The sequence below is a fragment of the Poromitra crassiceps genome, assembly GCF_964638095.1.
Source record: "Poromitra crassiceps genome assembly, chromosome: 12".
In the NCBI taxonomy this organism is placed as follows: Eukaryota; Metazoa; Chordata; class Actinopteri; order Beryciformes; family Melamphaidae; genus Poromitra; species Poromitra crassiceps.
The window spans coordinates 31,047,340-31,072,754 of record NC_139632.1 but is presented as its reverse complement, the minus strand read 5'-3'; the positions used below and the strand labels follow the sequence as shown (position 1 = coordinate 31,072,754).

General features: G+C 43.2%; 2 protein-coding genes across 3 annotated transcripts; one reads left to right on the top strand and one right to left on the bottom strand.

The window, feature by feature from the left end:
• Positions 1 to 832: 832 nt before the first annotated feature.
• LOC310786824 (torsin-1A-interacting protein 2-like) lies at positions 833 to 12,492 on the bottom strand. Its single transcript, XM_083648134.1, has 7 exons — positions 12,415 to 12,492; positions 11,811 to 11,895; positions 11,433 to 11,482; positions 10,794 to 11,016; positions 8,550 to 8,599; positions 6,342 to 6,585; positions 833 to 3,726 (listed from the first exon to the last, which is right to left on the bottom strand). Exons 2-7 carry the CDS (start codon positions 11,830 to 11,832, stop codon positions 2,966 to 2,968), a joined length of 1,350 nt encoding a protein of 449 aa, XP_083504260.1. The 5' UTR covers positions 11,833 to 11,895; positions 12,415 to 12,492; the 3' UTR covers positions 833 to 2,965.
• LOC310786823 (torsin-1A-interacting protein 1-like) lies at positions 12,036 to 19,036 on the top strand. 2 transcript variants are annotated; one of them, XM_083648133.1, is made up of 8 exons: positions 12,036 to 12,100; positions 13,261 to 13,383; positions 13,483 to 13,668; positions 14,000 to 14,092; positions 14,205 to 14,342; positions 16,001 to 16,120; positions 16,216 to 16,263; positions 16,688 to 19,036. In XM_083648133.1, exons 3-8 carry the CDS (start codon positions 13,551 to 13,553, stop codon positions 17,464 to 17,466), a joined length of 1,296 nt encoding a protein of 431 aa, XP_083504259.1. In that variant the 5' UTR covers positions 12,036 to 12,100; positions 13,261 to 13,383; positions 13,483 to 13,550; the 3' UTR covers positions 17,467 to 19,036. The 2 variants fall into 2 exon arrangements, with proteins under 2 accessions (XP_083504259.1, XP_083504258.1); XM_083648132.1 differs by lacking the exon at positions 12,036 to 12,100 and adding an exon at positions 12,889 to 13,036.
• The last annotated feature ends 6,379 nt before the right edge of the window (positions 19,037 to 25,415 follow it).

The following is a 25,415-nucleotide window of genomic DNA, read 5'->3' as shown; positions in this document are numbered from 1 at the left end:
GTTAAAGTGACTGTTCTATCGAATTTCACAAAAAGCCATTTATCTCAGAATAAATTTCCAGACGCTGAAACCATGCTGTATTCAACTGCTAATGCTTACATAACTACTAACTCTACAAACTAACTCTTTTAGACAGAGAAAGCACACATTCTATTAGTTCTTTTGAGATAGTGTGTTCACAAAATCTTAGCAGAAAAGAATCCTCGGGTCTTGAAAGATGAGCCAGAATCCTCAAAAAAACCCTCTGGCAGAACCTACCTACAGTAAAAAAAAAAAAAAAGGCTGGCAGTGAATGTGTTAAGGGGGACCTCCATAGCTTTCATTCAAGTCCAGTAATGAATCTTTCTGACAAATATAGAGGTCACTTGAGCTCTTCAAACCTATTTCATTGTGAGAGCTGATTGCGAGCCATAAATTAGAAGGGCGTTAGTACTAAGAAACTAATAACTAGCTTAAAGTATGAAGGAGCAGAAAGCGGGCATGGTTTCACCATGAACTGCTGTTTAAAACAAACGGCAGTTGCCCCCAGAAGCTGTTGAAGCTGTTTGTTAACAACATCCTGATCCCTTGTTTATTATAAACATTATAACATAACCATACGATAACATTGACATTCTTAATGATACATTTAATCCCATATTGTTAGCGATGGGAATATGTGAAGGTTACATTATTGTTATCAAGCGCTGTGTGTACTTAGATGCTGCTAACAAGAGTAACCAAGTCCAGAATCATCACACTGTGCATCAGTGTATACTACTACCACAGTAATAGCATCAGAATCACCACAGTGTGTCAGTCATCAAACTGCTCGTCTCTCTCGTCATCGGACTCCTCGAGTTCAGAGTCACATTCTGGATCATCCTGCTCCAGTGACACAAATGTCTACTGTCAAATCAATCAAACCATCCATCATTCAATCAATCAATTTATATAAACTATCTACTTATTTCTGACAGCAAGTCAAGCACAACACTTCCAGTTACAAGTTTATTAAGGCACATAGTTTCTTCTATCAAAACCATTCCACCATGGTGACCAACGTATTACTGACATTATTTAACACATAAAAAAACCCAGATTCCCTGAATATGTCAAGTTATATAAAGGATCATGACGCCATAGGTTATCGTGATACAAAGAACAGCGGTGTATTGTAACTCTTTATGATCAATATCATCCGTAAGACATAATATAAATCACAGCAGTTATCGAAATTCCAACATTAACACACCCAGTTGAATCAGGTTGTGAGTGCATTTTCTTAAAAAAAAATGTTATCACGGCTAAAAGAGTAAAGTGCTAGAGCAACCTCATTTCGTCAAAATATTCAGAAATAAGGTTTTCATTTTATAATATTTGTGAGGTCACTCACTTCTTGGGGAAGCATCCCTGCTTGCCCTATACAGAAGCCCTATGCCCATCTTTGATTGGGTCGGAGAAATCGAATCCCTCCTCCGCCTCACAAGGGGGCGGTGCCCCCTATATATGCAGGCGCTGGAGAGAGACCATCTTTACATTCTTCTGTCCGCAGAAGAGCACCTTATCGCCCTGTTGCTTTGCTAGCTGAACTGTTCACAGTGGTGTAGAAACTGCGCCGAACGCTAGTTTAGCTACAGTGCCTACGCCTTCTCCTCTTCTCACGAAGCGGCGGTTGATCCTAGCCTCACCGCTTAAGGGCTCGACCTCAGCCAACTTACCGGCTTTTCGATCCTTCCCTCCTGCTACACAGCGTGTTAGGATAGGTGGACTATAGGTGGACTATCTGGTTATCCTTTAGTAATACTACTGCCTACACAACCAGATTAGCCTAGTTTTCCTGGTTAACCAACGCTTGGGTTGCCTAGCTAGCCGTGCAGCTAGCGCCGGGCAGACGCCCCTCTCACCCAGCTGGTCTAACCAAGCCGAGGGAGAGGAAGCCAGGTCTCCTCCTGTCACCATGGACATTGTCTCATCTGCATTGTCCTCTGGTTCCAGGGGATGGTCCTCGGCTGCTGTGCCAAACCTGGATCATATCCCAAGCCCACCAGGAGGGCGCCACAGCAGCACCGCTCTGAGAGAGTGAACAGCTGTTCATCTCCTGGGCTAATCCTTGTTTGAGCAGGCCCATCTCCAAGCAGTCAAGTATCGCTCGCATTGGGCTGTGGAGGCTATAAACTTGGCTTATACGAGTCGGGGCACACAGCCACCTCAGGGGCTCCATGCGCACTCTACTTGTGCAATGGCTTCACCTTGGGGCCTTTTTCAGGCGAGTGCCTATTCAAGACATTTTTGTTCGTTGCAGCGAGTTGGACCTCGGTTCTATAGACTGGATGTCTCAGCCCCCTGCTTGGCACAAGTGGTTTTGGGGTCACAGTAAGGAAAGGAAGGAATCTATGACTTTTCCTCTGGGTTGGAGGGATAAGCTTGCCTTACACTTCAGGGGCTTCCATATATCCCAAGAAGTGAGTCATCTCACCCAGGTTTTATGAAGAATTGGAATGAGGTCACTCACCAAGACAACCCCTTCTTTCCATGCGGACGAGAAGAATGCTGATCAAGATGGTCTGGAGAGGGTCGCTGGAGAGGGAGATACCTATAGGGGGCACCACCCCCTTGCGACTCAGGTGGAGGTATTTCGACTTCTTCTCTGACCTAATCAAAGATTGGCGTAGTGAGATAGAGCTTCTGTAGAGGGCGCAAGCAGGGATGCTTACCCAAGAAGTGATATTCATAACCTTACGTTCTTCTTCATGATCAATGTCCGCATTTTTTACAAATAGATGTCTTTTTGTATAATTTTGTGCATAATGTTGCTCTTCAGTGTCTTCTTTCTGTTGGACTTTGGAGAAACATTAAAAGCTTAAATCCACTGCAGGTACGCTCAGGATGACAATACAAGCCCTATGAAGGATTTGATGGACAGACAATAAGTTTGGTGCATGGAGTAGAAGTTCAAAGAAGGTCATGAGTCTGGTCATGTCTCTTAACACCCTCCATGCTCTATCTTCGTCTCGGCCGCCACAGGCAGGATGAGGTGAGAGATGCGGCTCCACAGTCCACTGTACTTGTCAAGGTCCATGCGGTCAAAAGTGATGCGGTCGCCGGAGGAGAGGAACTTCTTCTGCAGCTGGTCATCCACCATCTCCTCCACAGCACTCAAAGCAAGCTGGCTATCCAGCTCCTCTTCCTCCCCCAGCAGCACAGTGAAGATCAGAGAGGTCGCTTTGTAGGCAGCGTTCTCGTGGTCGCAGTAGCGATAGAAGATGAGGGTGGAGCCGGGAGGCAGCTCCTCCAAACGGTGGATGACGGCCACGGGCTTGTCCCCTCCGAAGGCCGCCTGCAGCTTGCGGTCGATGTACAGCTTGACCTGGTCGCTGTCCTGGCTGGCTTTACCGGCTCCGTCGATGTGGAGGACAGAGGCGTTCAGGGCAGTAGAGAAGGCGGAGGCCAGGTCCCGGGCCAGGCAGTCCAGTGTCTTCTCACCCCGGCTGTGGGCAGTCAGGATCAGGCTCACTGGCTCTGTGGGCTGGTCTGTCTGGAGGTGCCTCTTCAAGTGAATCCTACTCCTCCTCCACAGCTCAGAACGCTGGTTTGGGAACCGAGTCTCCACTAGGTCCAGCTCCCTGAGGAAGATGTCCACTTTGTCCATCGGCTGAGGCGGAGACTCACTGTGGAGGAGACGAGGCACCAGGATGGAAGCCAGTGCCACCAGTACAGTGACTATTATCCAGAATGTTATATTTCCTGCAGAGAACATTAGACACAGATGCAGACATATGTTATCTCAATCATTCATGAGGCATTTATAACATGTATTCAATAATGGAAAGATAGCGATAGTTATGTATCTACGGTTCTATGACCTATGGATGGCTGCTAAAGGCAGTGACATAAAGTTGTGGATATTGTCAGATGGCGTAGTGAAGAGGGTCGATAGTGAAATATAAGCTTTGTGACAGGAGTGACTCCTGGTGACTTAGAGGGCCCCCCAGTATCTATACCCACGTCACACAGGGACCTGACAATGTTAGAAAGGTTCCCTATCAGGTGCTGCCCTGACATCATCAGAGATGTATGACATCACAATGAGGAGTGATGATGTCAGATGGCGATTGACATCGACAGCGGTGACATCGCAATGGAGAGTGATGTCACACAGCAATGACATCGTCAGCAGTGATGCGTGGCTGAGTGACATTGATACGATGACCTCATCGGTGATGTCAGAGCCACAAATACCTCAAGACATCAGGAGTGATGTTATCATGGTGGGAATTACATGGAGGCCATGGCCGCCGTTGCTCCTCCCTCTGGGCGTCATGCCCTGAGATCCCTAAGGCCACCTTGGCAGTGCCCTGCTACCAGCCTGCTACTGTCAGTTGCTTTAAAAGTGTCAATGGTCTCAGTTTAATGTAGCCTGTGATGTCATAAATCCCACTGTGACATTATCAGTGATGCCATGAATCTGACATCATCAGTATGATGTCACCAGTGATCTGATCATGCAAAATGACATCAGTGATCTCATCCTTCCTGGGTGGGGCTATTATAAGTTCTGTGATGATGTCATCAGTCAGTGATGATATCACCAGTGATGATGTCATCAGTGATATCATCCTTGGGTGAGGCTATTATAAGTTCTGTGATGATGTCATAAGTGATGTCATCAGTCAGTGATGTCATTAGTGATGATGTCCCAGTGATGATGTCACAAGTGATGATGTCATCAGTGATATCATCCTTTGGTGAGGGTATTACAGTATAAGCACGCGTTCATGTGCTGTCAGAGTCATAATTTCCAAGAGGGAAAATTCATGTAACGGCCGCTCAAGTTGCCGACTTGATGTCATACAGTATTATGCAGAAAACATGACCGACAAGAGTGGATGTTTTGTTGACGGTAAGAAACGTTTATGTAATTAGTGTATTTTGAATCAACTATTTGCTCATGTAATCATGTCGTTTAATATGGTATTACCGTTACTTGCTGTCCTCCTAGAGTGACCTAGTTTACTTAGAAACTAGTGGTTCAAAACCACTAATATAAAGTTCCATATTGTTTCAGCCTACGTGGATAGCAACATGACTCTGCACTGGGTTGCTATGGTTTCCATATTTCTCATCCACTACAAGCACATGAACACCCGCACGTCGGAAGAACGACTCGCCAACTCGGAAAATCAAACCATCCGAGGAGCACATGAACGCATGTGGTCAAATAATACAAGAATTATGGGGGTTTATATGCATGTTGAATGTATCTTTATTGCAGTTGGAATTGTATGTCTACCGGAAAATGGCTAACAGGCATTTTTAGCCTATAACTACATGGTAATGTAACGTTAGCAAAACTAGGGTTGTGGTGCAAATACAGAATGCAGGCGGACTTGGGTTTCTTCAGTATAAAAAATATATCTTTTATTTCCTATTATTTACAATCTAAAAGAGGGGAAAGGGGATATGGAGCAATAAGGCCAAAAAGGTCCAGCTGCTTGGCTCTGAGTCTCTGTGCTGTCTGGATTCTGGCTGAGTTCTCCCCACCTGCACAGGTGAGGGGACTTAAGTGCAACCAGTGGTATGACTGGCAGAAGCTCCTCCTCCGTGGCCTGCCAGTCACTGCACTGCTTTCAATTGACCTAAATAAATTGCAACAAGGGTACAACTGAGCTGTAATGTTGATGAGTTTAACATTAACCGTGATTACTCACACACACGTGATTAACCCCCATTTTAGTTTTCGCTCCAAGTGAAATGTTTTATGGTCACTCATGATTCAGTCATCATATAAGATCTAAATGTCTATGGAGAAAATGGGGAACTCTTCCGGGGCTGGATCACGGAAAGTCACGTGACTGTTGAGCTCTATTGGCATCTTACAATTAAAATACAAACGGTGCGTGTGTTAACCGCAGACTGAACAAACGGTGCGTGTGTTAACCGCAGACTGAACAAACGGTGCGTGTGTTAACCGCAGACTGAACAAACGGCACGTGCGTTAACCGCAGACTGAACAAACGGTGCGTGTGTTAACCGCAGACTGTGTTAACCACAGACTTTGTTTACCTGCAGACTGTGTTAACCGCAGACTGTGTTAACCACAGACTGAACGAAAGTGAGTTTTGGGATCAAAAAGGTGACTAGTTTGTATCCCTGCAAATTTATGAAACTGGACGAGAAAAAAAAAGAATTCTTGAAAATGTGTGTAAATGTTAACTTATTATAAAAAAAGAGTTGGTATTGATTTTCTCTTGATTGACTAATCGATTAATTGACTACTCGTTGCAGATCTCCTCTGCATAACCGTATGAGTGCAGAATGTTAAACAGCTGACTGGGTAAGAATGGAAGAGTAAACTCTACCTTTGATCTCAGTCTCTGGTTTCTTCTCTGAGGCTTCCGTCTTGGCCTCTGATGGCTCTGTGCTCTTCTCCACGCTCTCTCCCCCCCCCTCTTTCTGCTCTTCCTTCTCTCCCTCCTCCCGCCCCTCCGTCTTTTCGCTGGCTTTGGGTTTGTCTGTCTCCATCGCCTCCTGCCCGTTCTCCTCCTCCTCTGTTTTCTCCTCCTCTGCCTGCTCACTCTTCTCCTTGTCTGGGCTGGTGATCATCTAGAGGAGACAACCAAGGGAGGAATATATATATATATATATATATTAAAAAAAAAGTCTAATGACTGCCTGTCTGACTATGACAAGTTCTCGTGTAACTCAAGGTTCAAGATTTTTTATTGTCACTCCATGGTACAAGTATCACGTGTGAAATTCTTGTGCTGTGGACTCCGTTTACAACATAGTGCAAATAGTACAAATATAACAAATATAACAGGGCATATGGGTGCAAAAACAACAAGAGACACAACAAGCATAAGGCAGTATAGTGATAAGACAAGACAGAGACAGTGGCATATTCACTGCACATAGGTGCACGTGTCGGGTGCATACTTTAGACGTGCTTAAACATTTTAAATTCTGCGTATTTGACATACAGGTGCAAATAACATATTCCTTATTAAACATACAATTAAACTCTGCATTTTAAATTCGGCGTATTTGACATACAGGTGCAAATAGCATATTCCTTATTAAACATACAATTAAACGTTAGACATACGTAATGGTAGCAGCTACAGTACGGTACAGTGCGGCTACTACACTATTTGTGTATGTTAAGGAGTCTCGTGGCCTGCGGGAAGAAACTGTTCCTCAAGCGATTTGTGCGTGCTTTCGGAACCCTGTATCTTCTCCCTGAGGGTAGCAGGGAGAACAGGCTGTTGTGGGGATGGTTTGTGTCTTTGATGATCTTCAGGGACCTCCTGAGGCACCGCTGTTTATACAGTTCATGCAGATCTGGCAACTCACATTCTGTTACGTGCTGTGCCGCGCGTCTCACTCTCCGTAGCGCCCTGCGGTCCATGGTGGTACAGTTCCCGTACCAGGTGGTGAAGCCGCCAGTCAGCAGGCTTTCAATGGTGCCTCTGTAGAAGTCCCTGAGGATTTCTTTCCTTAGCCCAAATTTCTTCAGGCGCTTGAGTCCGTGTATTCGCTGTTGGGCCTTTTTGACGACAGTGGCGGTGTGGCCGGCCCATGTCAGGTCCTGGTGGATATTGACTCCCAGGTACTTGAAGCTGTCCACCCTTTCCACCACTGTGCCGTTGATGGTGATTGGGGGGTGTGCGCCCCCCCCCCCTCCTGTAGTCTACAATGATCTCCTTGGTCTTGGAGACGTTCAGAGAGAGGTGGTTGTCCTGGCACCATTGTTCCAGGGCCCCCACCTCCTCTCTGTAGGCCGTCTCGTCGCTCCCCGAGATCAGCCCCACGACTGCTGTGTCGTCTGCAAACTTCATGATGGTGTTAGAGGTTTGAGTCGCCACGCAGTCGTGGGTGTAGAGGTCATACCAGAAGGGGCTGGAGACGCACCCCTGGGGCGCTCCTATGCTGATGGTCAGTGGGGAGGAGGTGAGGTTGCCCACCCTCACCACCACCACGCACCACCTCAAGGAGCTAAACAAGCCACTACCACAGGCAGGGTTGGGGGTTTGAATCCCCAAATTCCCAATGGGGTCACCCATGCTATAATAATAATAATAATAATAATAATAATAATAATAATAATAATAATAATAATAATAATAATAGCGAAATCGGACAATATCCGAATCCATGTGCTTATTTCCTGCTTACACCTTCATAACACATCAGATATGTTCCACATATATATATATATACTGTATGTGTATATGTATGTGTATATATATATATATATATATATATATATATAGCATATTGAACATGTACATAACTAATATATAATATATATGGTGATGGTAATGTATCTTGAAAGGTACAGTATGTATGTATGTATGTATGTAATATTCGAAATTCGAAACTATGCAAGTTGTTTGATATCTTGAAACTATGCAAGTTGTTTGACCCCAGGAAGAATAGTTGCAGCTCTGCTGTAGCTAATGGGGATCTTAAATAAAGACAAAGACAAAGACATGTGAGCAAAAACTAAATACTAAATCTGAATTGGGTCACTTGTACCAGACAGTCTAAATGCAGTCTTGATTCACCTCTTTCTCTTTGTCTCTCGTTGCCTCGTCGTTCTTCGTCAAGTCGTCAACTAGGGAGAGAAAGAAAACCATTCATTACACTTGTTTTAAAGAGTTAAAGGAGAATTCAGTTTTTTTTACAACCTCAACCTTATTTTCAGCTTTTTTATGATTTTTAACTCACCCTGAAAAAAGACATGTTTGCCCATTTAGTCTGCTTTAATTACCTAATTCAAAAACCTGCCTCCGTTACGTCACAGACAGGGCTGCTCATTACACTTCCTGAAAGATTCAGCCCGATCGCACGTAGGATGGCAGAGCTGTTGCCGAACACAATTCTGCTCACACACACACTTCGCATTCTTATTATAGGATACGCGGATCATTACAAAATAGTGGCATCATCTGGTCTTTGACTGTAGCATCCCAGATATTAATTACTACTAGGGGTGGGGAAAAAAATCGATACACCATAGTATCGCGATATTCTGCCTGACGATATTGTATCTATATTTATTTATTTATTTTTGCAGGCCATGCCATGCCACCGGGCATCTGCCCGAAGTGCCCGATGTTGCAGTCCGCGCCTGCAGTGGCGTATTGAGTCCAGAGAAGCTTAAAGTCCCTGGAAACGAAAATCCACAAACACCTTCTAACTATTAAATTTAGGGTCTTATGTGAGTAATTGTGTGCCTCAGAAAGTAGGAGACATTAGTTTCAACCCAAACCCCCAAAATCGCCACTTTTCTACAAGGTCTGGATTTCCACTTCCTCATTGAAGAGAGCGGTGCGCGCAGTGCTAAAATGAATGATCTTATCACGTCATAAGATTTAATCGAATCACACACACACACACACACAGTAGCGCTGTGCACTCGCAGCGGCAGAGTCTCTCTTCCTCTCTGTCAGTATGCGCCGAGCACCGAGCGAACACACACACACACACACACACACACACACACACACTCCATCTCTCTTTCCTTCTCTCTCTCTCCGTTTCCCTCCCTCTCTCTCTCTCTCTCTCTCTCGGAGGAGACCTGCAGTCCTGCACGCACACGGGACACGCCCACACAGTCAGCGGGAGAAAAGACAGTCTAAAATCTAATTGATTCTCATGACTTTTGTCATGACTGTCAAACCTAAATTTATATACTTTGCGACGTTCATCATCGTTCAAATTTGGCTGGTGGCTTATTAACATAGGTTCCTGTGATGTGATGAACTCAAAATGCTAAATAATAAAAAAAATATTTATGGTTTCCAGGGACTTTAATAATGTAGCCTACATTTTGAGCAAAAACAAAACAAAACAAAAAAACACTGCATGTTTGACTTCCGGTGAGGTCAAGGAAAAGGTAGGAAAAGTACGGTAGTTAGACAATATATCGAAATATCGCAATATTCAATATATGTGTTTTTAATGTTGTATGTCTTTCTTATGGACCCTGAATATGATTGACTGATTGATTGATTTTAGTACCCGTCGTGTCCTGATGGATGGTGTTTGTGAACGATTAATCAATTATAAAAAAGAGTTAACCATACCATTCTGTTGATCGATGAATCGATTAACCCTTGTGTGGTGTTCGGGTCTGTGGGACCCGTTTTCATTTTTTATTAAAAGAAAAATGATACAATTAATTAATTTTTCAAACTGAGACTCACTGACTTTGGCTCATTTTCTGTGAAGAACATATATCAGAATACATATTTAATGACCACACACCATACACCCCCCCTACACATTTCTATTACATATAAGATGTCCGGGTCCACTGGACCCGGACATCTTATATGTATGAATGAACCATTCTGTATTTTCTTGCGCTGCCTTTATTGCTTTGTGTGGCTCTGCATCTCAAGATGGCGGAAAGATTCTCTGCTCAGAGGGCCTTAGAGATCATTTTTGAAGAGAGAGAAGCTTTTTTCCTTTTTTCCCATTTTATCATAAAAAACGGATAGCACTTTGATAAATGTGATCTAACAGAGGTAAATGATCAATATTAACCATATGCTCTCTTCATTGCTAGTAATTGGGATAAATTAAACATCTGGTAAGTATCTTTACATAAATTGTTATGGCTGTATTGATTTAAAAACCCAATAATGCGGCGGGTCCACCAGACCCGCAAACATTGGCTGAGTAACAAAAACATGAACACCACACAAGGGTTAATTGACTAACTGTTGCAGCTCTCATCTGCATAACCGTATGAGTGCAGAATGTTAAACAGCTGACGGTAAGAATGGAAGAGTAAACTCTACCTTTGGGCTCAGTCTCCTCTGGTTTCTCCTCTGAGGCTTCCATCTTGGCCTCTGACAGCTCTGTGCTCTTCTCCACGCTCTCTACCCCCTGCTCTTTCTGCTCTCCCTCCTCCCGCCCCTCCGCCTTTCCGCTGGCTTTGGGTTTGTCTGTCTCCATCGCCTCCTGCCCGTTCTCCTCCTCTGCCTGCTCACTCTTCTCCTCGTTGTCTGGATTGGTGATCATCTGGAGGAGACAACCAAGGGAGGAATATATATATAAAAAAAAGTCTAATGACTGCCTGACCATGACAACTTCTTCTGTAACTCAAGGAGCTAAACAAAACACTGCCACAGACAGGAGGACACACACACACACACGGCATTTTCAATCACGTGTGACTCGCAATGAGTCTGAGAGGCAATATTCGATATGTCCGCTTAGATGACAGTCGCACTGGGCGATGTCCGATTAATATCTGATTTATTTCCACATATGATTGAGGCCTGAATCGGACCTGACAATATCGGAATCCATGTGCTTTTTTCCTGCTTACACGTTCTAACACATTTCGGATTATGTGACGACACGTGAGCAAAACATCTTTGTTTTGTTTTAATTGGGTCACTATACCAGACAGTCTAAATGCAGCCTTGGTTCACCTCTTTCTCTCCGTCTCTCGTTGCCTCGTGGTTCTTCGTCAAGTCGTCAACTAGGGAGAGAAAAAAACATTCATTACACTTGTTTTAAAGAGTTCATATTTTTTACTTTTACCTATGGGGGTTTCACCAGGAACACATTCTTATTTAGACTGGTAAATGAGGAGAGTCATTGTTTTGTTACTTGCACAGACAAAGAGACAGAGGGAGAGATTAATAGATAGAGAGAGAGAGAGAGAGAGAGAGAGAGAGAGAGAGAGAGAGAGGTTGTCATTTCGTGGCCCATGTCAGTCTTTCTTGTGAGAGACGCCAGGAAACAATAAAATATGACTGTATAAATGAAACGGATTATGTATCAAGCACTTTTCAATTAGTGTTTACCGGTAGTGACTTGTTCTGCCATTTGTTTGGATTCTGTTTGGATTGTGGCAGATCAAGACGGAACTGCATTCCAGGGCCTTCAAAGCTGCGTAAAAAAGGATACGGGTGAGATTAGTTAACATGAGTATTTTATTACCACTACGATACTTCTTCAGACATCGTAATCCTATGGGCAACCGCCATAAAACACTAAAGAAGAAGAAGAAGAAGTAATCCTATGGGTGCCAATAAGACCAACTCGAGGCTGTTTGCTGCTGCACTGGCAGTAGTTTAAACGTAAACAAACCAAGGTAGGTAGCTAGCTCGCCAGCCTGCCATCAAGTTTAACTCAAGAATCAAAATCGTGCTATTAGCTAAAGATCTAACTTAGCTACTTAACTGTTAGCTAGCTGTTAGTTAATTGGGAAAACAGGTAGTCAACGTTAAAAGCTAACGTTTTTACGTGTTTAACAAACCTGTTAAACAGGCTTACTGAACGTCAGGCTATGATGCTAAAATTAGCCCAACAGTTAGCAAAGCACACGCCACCCCCAAAATACTATAACGTTAACCAACACCCGCATCTAACTTCATGAACTTAACGCTAATTCATTTCACGACTTACCAAACGTCTCCTCTTAATCACATCCCGGTAGAGTTTGACCGCTACGTGACGTTATCTTTTAGTGACATGACAGGTCACTGTTCAGCAGGGTTGAGTTCAGCCCCGCCAACACGTAGCAAACCGTTTATTACACCGACCCTCTAGAACGGTGTTTCCCATACCATAGACTGGGTCGGGACCCACAGGTGGCTCGCAGGAGATTTTATATTGGTTGCCAATTACATTTGCAGAATTTCTTCCACAGTCTTTTATGTAAAATGTGTATATTGTCTAGCTGGGACCGATTTGGTACTGACAAGTGACATCACGTTCAACCCGAATACCTAGCGCACGGTGCAAAACGTTTAACAGATTGAACACACCCCAGGAGAGTCAGGCGGAACGTTCGACGTTTCCGAGGGGAAATTGTTTCCACCGGACATCCAGAGTCAGACGGTGTCCTGTCACAAATGTTGCCCTAAGATTAACGGGGAATTCCATTGTGAACCTGAACACGATGTTTTGACGTAATATTTAGCTCATGTTTTTCGCGCTATTAGGTCGCGTTATTAACCACACGTGATGGATTCCAAGGTTCCTCTTGGCCCCTCGAGACGATCGACGAGGCAGTCTTCAAATAAAGGTTAGCAACAGTTAGCGTTCGAAGCTAACTTCTGACGTTAGCTAAACTTAACAACAACAAAAACAGTCCTTGAACGTGTGCTTTATTTTGACCTGGTAGTTGGCTTCATCAGTGTGCATTGCCAGGAAATATAACTAGTGAACTTGGCTATGTTCTGGCGTTTGATTTTGGCTTATAATGTCTTAAAACAATGTTTTCACGAATAACAACACATTTCTCTTTAGCACTGAATGTTGTACCGACACCCAGGGGGCCCTTAAAGAGGACGAAAAGGGGGATAGGATCTAAAGCCCCAGTTGCAGCTGTAAACGGTTCCACAGATGCAGAGAATGCCCCAGACGATGAAGGTAGGACGCTCAAGATAGCAGCATTCACCTTATTACAATGCCCAAGTGTTCATCATTGGCAAAGGTGGAGCAAACAACTTATTTCCCTGTTTATCTCAGAGTCCCCTAGCAAGAAGACACGATTGGAGGATGGAGGAGAGGCAGGCGGCAGCGGTGATCATAATGAGATGGATGTTCAGGAGGCAAATGACAGCCTGGAGAAAGACGAAGATCAGGAAATGAATCCTGAGGAGGATCCCCCCATGGATCCCCCACAGAGAACACATCCAGAGAAGATGTGTCAAGGTTAAAAAACTAAAAAAAAAACTAACCCAAACTTGTACCACTGTTCCTTCAAGAGTTGTAATTATCATAGACTGTGCTCCATAGTAGATTGCTCTATTGCTGACAAAAATGTGTTATTGTAAGTCGCTTTGGATAAAAGCGTCTGCCAAATGACGTAATGTAATGTAAAAGGTTAAGTCACTTCCTTGTGATTATTATGATGTTATTAGATTACAGTTTTATTATTATCATCATTATAAGGCTAACTTGCCACCGTTAGATTACACCTAATACCGTGCAGGTTTTCTTTGAGTTTTATGGTCAAATTCAGAGGCTGTCTGATTTGAAACAGGAGCCATGAACTTCGCTCCACGTGTGGTGTTGGAGCGCTACCCATCCACTCACCCTGAACATGTAGACACAGACTGGATATCAACCAAGAGAGGTAGGACAGTATTCTAGCCTCGTTCAGCATGGGGATGATTGCATGGACGTACAGTAGGATAAGACTGGTGCTTTTCATACAGCGTGTCTTACCGTGGTTTCTTTGTTTTCAGTCCCACCATCAAGGAAAGCAGCCCCCACCCAGTCTGCCACCCAACTCAGACCGCAGACCAAGCGCGAAGTGCCGATCTCCAAGGTCATCAGCATGGCAGAGTACAAGGAAAATATGATGACCAAAGCCAAGAGCACTGGTACTACAGACAGATTGTCTTGCATGTTGTTCATACTGCTTTTGAATAGCTGTCCTGATAAGTGACTTTCATAATTCATAGAAAAGAAATCAAGTCCACACTGAAAATAAATCTCCCGGGCCGGCCCAGGTCAGTTTGTTAAAGTTTCGACCAAATAGGTCTTCATCAGAATGAAGGAGGAAGTAGGAGGAGCACTCGTATACATCAGGCACAGGGAAGCCCACAGAATAGACCATGGTCATGATTACCTTCACTGAGATAGAAACACAATATACAACAAATTACAAGGCAAGAGAACAACAACTATACATTAGAAAAAAAGTAACACAATTTTAAATAGTTTTTATATAAAGTTCAAATTTATCTAAAAAAAGAAGTGAAGGGGGGCTTAACTCATTGAGTGCCAGCCACTTTTGGAAAACGGATGCTCCCAGTGCCAGAGTTTCAGAGCGTTTTCAGTGATTTCTCGAGGCCCACAGAATATTGTGTGATATTACTATGTAAACACCGAACACGCCCAAAGAACGATGAGACTCTCTTCTATCATCAGCAAAAAAAAGTTTATTGATATCATTTTCCGTTCTTTAGTTATCAGCCGGAGAAGATAGGTTGATTTCACCAAAAACAGACGTTTCCATCTAGAAGCTGAGATAATGAGCCTTTTGTGAAATGAAGCATTTCAAGCAAATCACTGACTCTGAAGCTAATATTTTCTGACCTGAAACATATGAACAGTAATTTCCTTCAATAAAACAGCACCCCCACCCCCCTCAACTCCAAACTCCTCCTCCGTGGGAGTGGCTCTGCTCGCTCTGCTGCGTGTGTCAGGCGAGTCTCTGCTGCCTGCTATGGCAGGCTCTGCTGCCTGCGGATCCACGGTCGGATGGCGGCCGCTCGTCGGGGGAGTCTGGATCGGGGCCCGCTGAGTTCGTCTGCGTTTCTGGGGTTTCGGTTGTGAGCTGGGATGAAGCTGCGTCCGATTCTAGGCTTTCTGCTGCGCGTTTCAAAGTGCGCTGCACCCAGAATCTATTTTCGGAGCGCTCCGCCTTGTGCGCCGGCTCCCAGCGCGACACCGAAAAGCCAAACCATTCTCATGAGAATGGTTTGGCTTTGGTTTTCTTTTCTGGCGGCTAATCGTGTGGAGAAACTATCGCAGCAGAGACAGAGGGGCTCAGTTGTGGGAGTGGATTGGCTGCTGTTCGCAGCTAACGTTAGCTCCAGCCAGAGCAATCTATGCCGCTCTGGCTCATGCATCGGTTTCTCTTTCATCACGGCTTTTTCTGCTGTTTTTCCTCAACTTTCTCTAATCTGGAGAGCACTGTCGCCACCTAATGGGTCTGTAAAATAGGTTATACACCTTCAATAGCTCCCATATTTTTACAGGAGATGTATCAGGCTTTGATCCACGTCCCACCGTCAAAAAACGCAATTGACGACTTTAGTCGTCATTGGCACTCTACGTTACTATTTGAATTGACGACTATAGTCGTCATTGGCACTCAATGAGTTAATTGGATCACTCCAGATCACTTCAAAATGAAAATTAACCCAGTTCCTATGTGACTTTTTCATTTTTGCTACCCACAATTCATCAATAGTTATGACTGAATTAAAAAGTAATCAGAATCTTACATTAATAAGCTTTTCCCATTCTTTAGGAGTTCCCGGGATTAACCACCATGTCTTGAGGTCCTCCACCTCTGAGGTGTCCTGCACACCGCGACAACGTGTGACTAACATTCCTACACAAAAACCAGGTGTTCAGGAGAAAAAACAAGGTAAAGAAGCAACTGATTATTACAGCCCTTAGGAATGTGCCCTTGAGCAATATATTGTTTTTAAATATATGGGTGACAGCACTTTCTTTTAACAGGGGCAAAGAAATCTGCTGTCAAGGGAAATTCTGAATCTTCTTCTAGGGGTAAGCTACAATTTACATGATGTTTAGACTCAAATATACTTCATTAGGGACACTCCACCGAAAAACAAACAAACAATGATGAGTTATTTTGCACATAATCTCACACATATCCAAAAACTGTAAACGGTTTTGCAGACATTCATTTAGTTTGACAGTTATTGAGAGTTGACTTGAGTGAAGTTGTGGACCAGAGATGTCATTCATGCACAAATGTCATCACTGGTCCACAACTTCACTCAAATCAACTAATAACTGTCAAACTAAATGAATGTCCGAAAAACTGTTTACAGTTTTTGGATATGTGTGAGATGATGTGCAAAATAACTCAGCATTGAAAATCGGCAGAGTGTTCCTTACTACTTTTCTGCCTACACTTGAATATTTATATGAAGTCTCCAGGCTGAAAGGTCTTGTGTTGTTCCAGGGTTCATGTGTTACTTAGGGGTGTTGCTCCTCATGGTGTTGGCCAGCTCTGCTGCTCTCCTGGTTTACAAGAGTGACCTGGTGGTCCTCCACGGGCATGCACCTGGGGCAGTGCATCATGTGAATGCGGGTGAGTTTGCAACTCAGTTGTCCCTCCTCCAGACTCAGTTCCCTTCCCAGCGTTCTGAGCTGTGGAACAGGACCAGGATCCGCCTGGAGAGGCACCTCCAGACAGCCCAGCCCACAGAGCCAGTCAGCCTGATCCTGACTGCCGGCAGCCGGGCTGAGAAGACACTGTACTGCCTGGCCCAGGGCCTGGCCTCCGCCTTCTCTACTGCCCTGAACGCCTCTGTCCTCCACATCGACGGAGCCAGGGAAGCCAGCAAGGACAGCGACGAGGTCAAGCTGTTCATCGACAGCAAGCTGCAGGAGGCCTTCGGAGGGGACAAGCCCGTGGCCGTCATCCACCGCTTGGAGGAGCTGCCGCCCGGCTCCACCCTCATCTTCTATCGCTACTGCGACCACGAGAACGCTGCCTACAAGCAGGTGTTCCTGGCTTTCACTGTGCTGCTGCCCCAGGAAGAGGTGGAGGGGCAGAAGAGCCTAAAGGAAGTGGAGGAGATGGTGCACGACTACATCAAGGAGAGGTTTGTGGGCGCCGTCAGACAGGCTGCCTACAACAGCATGGACCTTGACAAGTTTAGCGGACTATGGAGCCGCATCTCCCATCTTATCTTGCCTGTGGCATCTGAGGAAGAGGTCGAGCAGAAGGGATGCTGATGAACTGAACTGGCAACCCAGAGGAAGTCAGGTTGTGTTTGTGTGCTTCTCTCAGAGATGATAATATACTCATGGCTGCAGTCCAATGTTAAGATTCTCTTCTACTGCACAGTTGTCTTCACTTATCACATCAGCAAAACCTGGACCGTCAGAAGAAATTCCACAATGGTTTGTTTTATTTCATAACCAACGTTTCTTTAAAGCTGTACATCGCTAGATTTCATTTTTTTTATACATATATTGAACATGTTTGATTATTGAGTTTTATCCACTGTATTGTACTGAATCAGAAATTGATTGCACTTTGTGCAGCTGCTTTGTAACGGACCGCACTTCACATCTGAAGAGTTTTGGATGATCTATAGCAAATACATTGAGTTGAATAGATTCAATGCTTTTGGATCTAGGAAAAAAAGTTTTTTCACATCTTTCTCCCATTTTCTCCCCAATTGTACTTGGCCAATTCACCCTGCTGTCTCGGTCGTTGCTCCAGCCCCTCAGCTGAAGCTGGGGAGAGCCGTAGACTAGTACGGTACATGCTTCCTCTGATATATGTGCAGTCACCAGACACTTCTTTTCACTTGACAGTGAGTGGTTTCACCGGCAGAATGTAGCACATGGGAGGATCATGCTTATCCCCCCAGTTCCCCTCCCAGGCACCCTGACCGACCAGAGGAGGAGCTACTGCAGCGACCAGGACTCATACCCCACCGGCTTCCCACCCGCAGACACGGCCAATTGTGTCTGACCAAGCCGGAAGTACCGCTGCCAGGAATTGAACCCGGGTCTCCATGGTAGTAGGTGAGTGCCTTTACATCTACACCACGCAGACGCTCCCGGATCTAGGAAAAATCTTACATTTTCTGTCAACTGCTTTTAGCTGAAAGTCCATATTTCTTCTATTTCTGTATCAACTCTCCTAGATCACACTCATTTTAGATTTCTGTTTAAATGTCCCTATGGAGATATCTAAGATGTTAAAGTCATTCCTTCTCGTGTGTACACAGTTGTATTGTTTTTGCACTAAAATGTTGTGATCTTTAGTGAACTGGCTTACCTGGCTTTCATGGTTTTGGTTTGTATCTGTATATTTGATATGTTTCCGATCACAGCTGTATATATTGAATAGAAAGCTTTTATTCTTTGCACCTGTTTTCAAGAAACCACTTACATTTATTTAAAATTTGGCTTTTGATACTGAAAGTTTCTTTTTAATATGTCAATATTAAGACATACATTTGTTCTCAGAAGTGAATATGATTTTGAAAACATATTTTGACTAAATATTAGTCAGCAAGTCACGAATTGTGCCTTACACTCATATGGAGAAGATTAGTCTATTTGAAATGTACCAAAGCACTCATTGTTGCAAAGGTGAAGTCATTTGACCTGATAATCATTGGTATACTCTCACTATCAATTCCTGCTCAGCCGATGGATCATAATTCAGATTTATTCACATTTAAAATAAGTTCAATACTTTCCTCCATTCTGATGCTTCTCATTCCTTACATACCCCTTGTGTTGTCATATTGAGAGAACTTTGCTATATGAATACCTGTTTCTTATTAATTTCAATAAAGACTATTTTGATAGAACAGTAGCTTTTATTATTATTATTATTATTATTTATAACCCAGGGTCTGGAGCTCTTTACAGTCAAATAAAACAAGCACAAATAAAAAGGTAAAATGCTTTTCTACCACTAGATGGAGACATTAATTACATAATTAAAGCTGACATTTAGCCTTTGGCTAAACAAGGAAGTTGCACACAAAGAGCAGGAGTTTAATCATTGACAAAGTGGTGAAGGTTTGTGCCTTCATATCTTTGTTGCCTGGGTGGGTGACATACCTGCACTGGGACATCATAGCTGTATGTACTCAACTCAAAAGTATCAAACATTGCATTATTATCTTTCAATCAGACAAGCCTCTAGAGACAATTGACCTCTTTCACAGCGGCCGTTTTGTGTCTAAACGGCAGGGTAAACAGGTGCAGTGCAACCAAAACAATGAGGGTTTCCAACTTCCAATCCATCTAGGTGTTCCAGTGCTGGGGCCCTCAATGTTTTGGTTGCACCTGTGTTTACCTCACCTTTTAGAAACAAAATGGCTGCTGTGAAAAAGGCCCATGACCGTGCAATCTCCAGCGCTTTATTATATGAAGCATGACTTGTAATTACATTCCTTCACACAGTATATCATGCAGTGCATAGCCTACATGCTGCCCACACACTCCCTCTGTGGTGCCTGGCACAATAAGACACACAGCTAGTAGCCTACTCTAGTCAATAGGCACAATAAGACACAGAGCTACTGTAGTAGCCTACTCTAGTTGAAGCAAAAATATTTACAACTTCAGACACGTCTGAGGAGGAAGTCAAGAGCTGTGCAGGCATGACTGTTCAATTCTTTGTGACCTATCCTATCAATGGGTTCAACTTCCCTGTAAAATGACTCACTCATAATCTAATAATTTAGTGCCCTCTCAAATTCTGTTCGGTGACACTACTGATATGGATTAAATTATTTACTTTGTTTATTTTTTGATTGAAATCAACAAGTATTTGACATGAACCATCAACCCAGAGAGATGCACACGGACATTCACAGTGTACTGTATACTCTGTATCTTTCACAAAAAGCTAACTGAGTAATGCACTTTATTTTGAATTCCTAACTTTCCAATTCATGACAAAATATGAAATTGTTACAGAAATAAATCCAGTGGTGACGAAGACCTGTGATTCACAGCAAACTGCCTGCCTGCACATCTTCATGCAGTACGTGAGTAGGCTACAAGCCAACTAGAACATCAGTTTCCTGTCAGGAAAAGATTCCAACAATCACAGCTACGGCAAAAGCTGCATTTCCAAAGTAGAAGATAACGGCGACAGCTAAATCAATCTTGGCACCTGCGCCGCGCTTCGTCTGAAAGTCAGAGTTGCAGTAATGAAAAAACAGACATGAATTCATATTTTGATAGTAATGCTTGATTTGTTATGCTAGTTGTTATGATGATGATGATTATGATGATTATACAAACACATTATCACCTAAATATGAAAGTACACACACTCACCATTTCCCATTTATTCTTAGACCTGATATCAGTTTCCCAACTCCCTGCAACAGACAAAAGTGACAAGTTATTGTGTTCCTTTTGATTATTCACTGAAATAATTAAAGAATTAACAGTTGGTTTATGTTGCAACAAGGCTGAGTGGAGAGTCTAGGGGCCATTTACACCTGGCGCTAATATGCATTTTCTGTGATCAGATTGCAATCAGATTGTGTTTAATCACTTGAAATGCCAGGTGTAAACACCCCCAAAACGCATTGAAGAAGGATTGCAATCTGATCGGCCAAACCACCTCCGGAGGTGGTCAGGGATGCATTGTGTACACATTGAACACAAGTGTAAATTAGGGGTGTCACGATACACTCAGTTCACGATACGATACGTATCACGATACTGGGTTCACGATAACGATACGATACGATACGATTTTAACAATATTTTTTTAAACTTGAATAATGACAATATATGACTGGAAAAGTAGTATTTTATTTGAAATGCACAAATACAAAACATGCTGTTGTGGGAAATTGTTATTACAATAACAACTAGAAAAAACATGAGATTGGAGATAAGGCTTATCTTGAAATAGAATGAGTTACACCGTCACTTAGATTTACTTTGAACTAAAAGGTTTCTCAGCAGTATAAATTCTCATTATGCATCTTCAGTTTTTCTTCAAACTCAAACAACAAGACTTTTCTTAATCTATTTTTTATGCATCTTCAGTTTTTCCTGTCAAGTAAACAGTTTTGCCAGAAACTCAATTGAATGGTTTCTCTCCTGTATAACTTCTCATGTGTCTCTTCAGAGACTTGTTCAACTCAACTACTTTCCACACATTGAACTTCAACAAACAAAGACGTTTCTTAGTCTATTTAAAAAAAAAAAAAATTTTTTTTTTTGCGATATGAGATTTCATCTCAACGATACATATCGTGACGTTTTACTATCGCGAAATTTCGTGGGACGATATATTGTGACACCCCTAGTGTAAATGCAATGTGTCCTCTCAATCTGGATACACCAACTTTATGCGGATTGAGAGGACAACCATTTCTGCAATCTGATTGCAATCTGATGGCAGAAACCACATGTTAACGCCAGGTGTAAATGGCCTCTGTCTCTCACTACTACATTTCCAACGTACATGAGATTTACCCTGATTTAGTGGCAGCTGATGTGAATGACCCTTTAAAACACTTCACCTGGCTGGGGGCGCACCCTGATTGGTCGGAGGCTACATCAGCGCCACACACAGGTGTGTCGTGGTAAATACACAGGTGGGTAAACTATCCAAGGTGACTAGTATACCCTACCCACCTTGTTTCCCCTCATTGATTTATATAGGTGATCTGAAAATAGGTGAGTAAACAAACTCTGCCTCATTACAAAGAGGTGGGTAAACTGCATTTACTTGCATTTTTACCCTCCACTACGACTCTGGCCACGCAGGTACGGCCCCCTCGGTTAACACATAACATCATATAAACCTTATAGAGAACAATCAAGAATAAAAAGAACAAGAGATATAAACCGACACAAGTTCAAAAACCATTTAAACAAACGGCTCAACACATTACGGTACTCTAGCTTACTCAGCAAGAATTCTTTCAGAAGGTTTTTAAAACCATTCAGAGAATTTGCAGACTTAATTTTGTTAGGGATCTTGGGTCCACTCCTCCCCCGTATAGAGGAATGTACTTCTCCCAACTTTGCTTTTTAGGTTGGGTAGTTTCAAGTTCGCTACACTAGCCCTTGTGTTCAGGCTATGAATGTCCCGAACAAACTGAAAGTACTTAGTAAAGTAATTTGGACAAAGGTCATGCAATAATTTTATAGACCATGATCAGTTTTAACCGTTGAACTCCACCTTCAACAGGGAGCCAATTCAACTGTTTAAAATGGTTTGGGCTAATGTGCGTTCTTGGGCTGAGGTTAAGGATGACCCTCATTATACCACTTTACCAGGATATGCAGGTGTAGTCATAGTGACATTGAATTAAAGACGTAGCTAATGTCCTCAAAGCCTAAGGTCAGCTTGTCTTCCAGAAGTTAAGGGAAACATTTTTGCCACAATAGGTCGGCCATCTTCTCTGGGAATGTGGAAGTACTGAGATAAAACCCTGCCTGACGATCGCTGTGCTGCACCTCCCTGATGGTCTTCTTCACCAAGAGAGTGCGGACCTCCACAGCCAGAACCCCTGGCCTTGCCCTATGCTTACCCCTTCTCCCAGGACAGGTGAAGTGTCTTAAAGAGTCATTCATGTCAGCTGCCGCTAATCAAGGTACATTGGAAATGTAGTAGGGAGAGATAGGCTCGACACGAAAAATAACACTGTAATTCACCTATCTTGCCTCCAAACAGTGTTTTTCCTCTGCAAATATGGCTGGTAAAGATGTAGAGGTAAAACACGAATCTCCAGGCTGTATAACCGGCCACCGCTTTCACACACCAAGAGACTTCCCAGCTCTCCCATGTACTCTTCTGAAGCTTTAGAAGTCCCGTGAAGATGGTGGCAACTGAGTGTGAAACAAGAGGTGTGAAATAATATTAGAGACAGGAGATAATGACATGGTGCTGAAGCAGAGGTGTGAAATAACATTAGAGACAGGAGATAATGACATGGTGCTGAAGCAGAGGTGTGAAATAACTTTAGAGACAGGAGATAATGACATGGTGCTGAAGCAGAGGTGTGAAATAACTAGAGACAGGAGATAATGACATGGTGCTGAAGCAGAGGTGTGAAATAACTTTAGAGACAGGAGATAATGACATGGTGCTGAAGCAGAGGTGTGAAATAACAGACAGGAGATAATGACATGGTGCTGAAGCAGAGGTGTGAAATAACATTAGAGACAGGAGATAATGACATGGTGCTGAAGCAGAGGTGTGAAATAACAGACAGGAGATAATGACATGGTGCTGAATCAGAGGTGTGAAATAACTTTAGAGACAGGAGATAATGACATGGTGCTGAAGCAGAGGTGTGAAATAACATTAGAGACAGGAGATAATGACATGGTGCTGAAGCAGAGGTGTGAAATAACAGACAGGAGATAATGACATGGTGCTGAAGCAGAGGTGTGAAATAACATTAGAGACAGGAGATAATGACATGGTGCTGAAGCAGAGGTGTGAAATAACAGACAGGAGATAATGACATGGTGCTGAAGCAGAGGTGTGAAATAACATTAGAGACAGGAGATAATGACATGGTGCTGAAGCAGAGGTGTGAAATAACATTGATTAGAGACAGGAGATAATGACATGGTGCTGAAGCAGAGGTGTGAAATAATATTGGAGACAGGAGATAATGACATGGTGCTGAAGCAGAGGTGTGAAATAATATTGGAGACAGGAGATAATGACATGGTGCTGAAGCAGAGGTGTGAAATAACATTGATTAGAGACAGGAGATAATGACATGGTGCTGAAGCAGAGGTGTCAAATAATATTGGAGACAGGAGATAATGGCATGGTGCTGCAGCAGAGGTGTGAAATAACATTGATTAGAGACAGGAGATAATGACATGGTGCTGAAGCAGAGGTGTCATGTAGGCATATAGCTATCAAGTCAAGTTTCAAGTCTTCTCTTGTAGGCATATAGCTATCAAGTCAAGTCTCAACTCATTCAAAATGGGACTGACTCCAGCCTAAGTGTGATTCGAGTCACCACCTCTGCGCTGAAGAAATAGTGGTAGCTGTGAAATGTTTTTTGTCTGTTTTTTGTTTTTTTGCATGTTTTTAACTGGGGGTTCTAATCTGGAGGAAACCCCAGGGGAGCACGGGGAGAACATGCAAACTCCAAACAGAAAGGCCCTTTTGACGAGATAGCCCACCTGGGCAGTATAGCCACTGAAGACATGGGACACACCCTCAGCGCCCACAGCATCCCAGGTGGGAATCGAAACCAGGACCTTCTTGCTGTTAGGCGACAGCGCTATAACCACTGCCCCACCGTGCACAACACTGTTGTGTGAAATGTGAAATGTTGGTGCAATCTCAATTGGAAGACAAATAATCAGTCTGAGCGATAGTTAGCTATTAAAATGAGGTGAATTTCCTTACTTGTCAATATCTCATGGATGACAGAGGCCACTTTGACAGTGCAATCACAGATGTCCTTTCTTGAACATATAAGAAAAAGTTAAAACGTGTGTGCACATCAGTTACTGATGCAAGGCTGGAATCAAATGTTCAGACTGAAGCAGAGCTTGTGAGAGACTTACAGTTCGTGACTGATCTCAATCGGTAGAAGGACAAGAAACAGCTCTAGAAGACTAAGGGCCATCAACACGCATACAAGAGCAATGAGAGTGACAGTGACCTAAACACGCGCACGTACACACACACATACACACACACACACACACACACACACAGGGGGGGGGATGTACAAAATTACCCGTTTGCACCATTCAGAGATTTGTCAAAATAGAAAAAGAAAAAGAAAAAATCTGATAGAGAAATTTGATACACCGATGATTATCACTCACACTGGAATAGCAAATAAGAAACAGGATCAAGGCGACAGTCTCAGCTATCAGAGTAAGCAGCCTCAACAATGTCTTGAACACCTGCAAAAATATCAAATACATATTTCAAAGCAAATGAACAAAAAATACTAACTATAAAATAGGGAAATATACAACACAAAAATGTAAAGGTCAGTTCCAAATGCACCAAAATTCACCAAATCCTCAAAACTCCCACGAAGAGCAAACATTGCTACTTGCTACTGAATTCATCTCAGAAACAATATTTAACTACTACACTATTGATAACATAATAGATCTTTACTGATGAATTAATGGCTTGTATTTACTGAACAGATCTAATGCTATCTAATCTAACTGAATGAACT

Bases quoted from the DNA above. Each gene is read 5' to 3' on its own strand.
- LOC310786824 (XM_083648134.1), bottom strand. From the start codon at position 11,832: ATGGCAGAACAAGTCACTACCG. The intron at 6,586-8,549 runs GTGAATCAAGAC...TGTCTCCTCTAG, and splicing joins CGAGAGACAAAGAGAAAGAG to ATGATCACCAGCCCAGACAA. The intron at 3,727-6,341 runs GTAGAGTTTACT...TGTTCTCTGCAG, and splicing joins ACCAGAGACTGAGATCAAAG to GAAATATAACATTCTGGATA.
- LOC310786823 (XM_083648132.1), top strand. From the start codon at position 12,976: ATGGATTCCAAGGTTCCTCTTGGCCCCTCGAGACGATCGACGAGGCAG. The intron at 13,384-13,482 runs GTAGGACGCTCA...TGTTTATCTCAG, and splicing joins GAATGCCCCAGACGATGAAG to AGTCCCCTAGCAAGAAGACA. The intron at 14,093-14,204 runs GTAGGACAGTAT...CTTTGTTTTCAG, and splicing joins CTGGATATCAACCAAGAGAG to TCCCACCATCAAGGAAAGCA.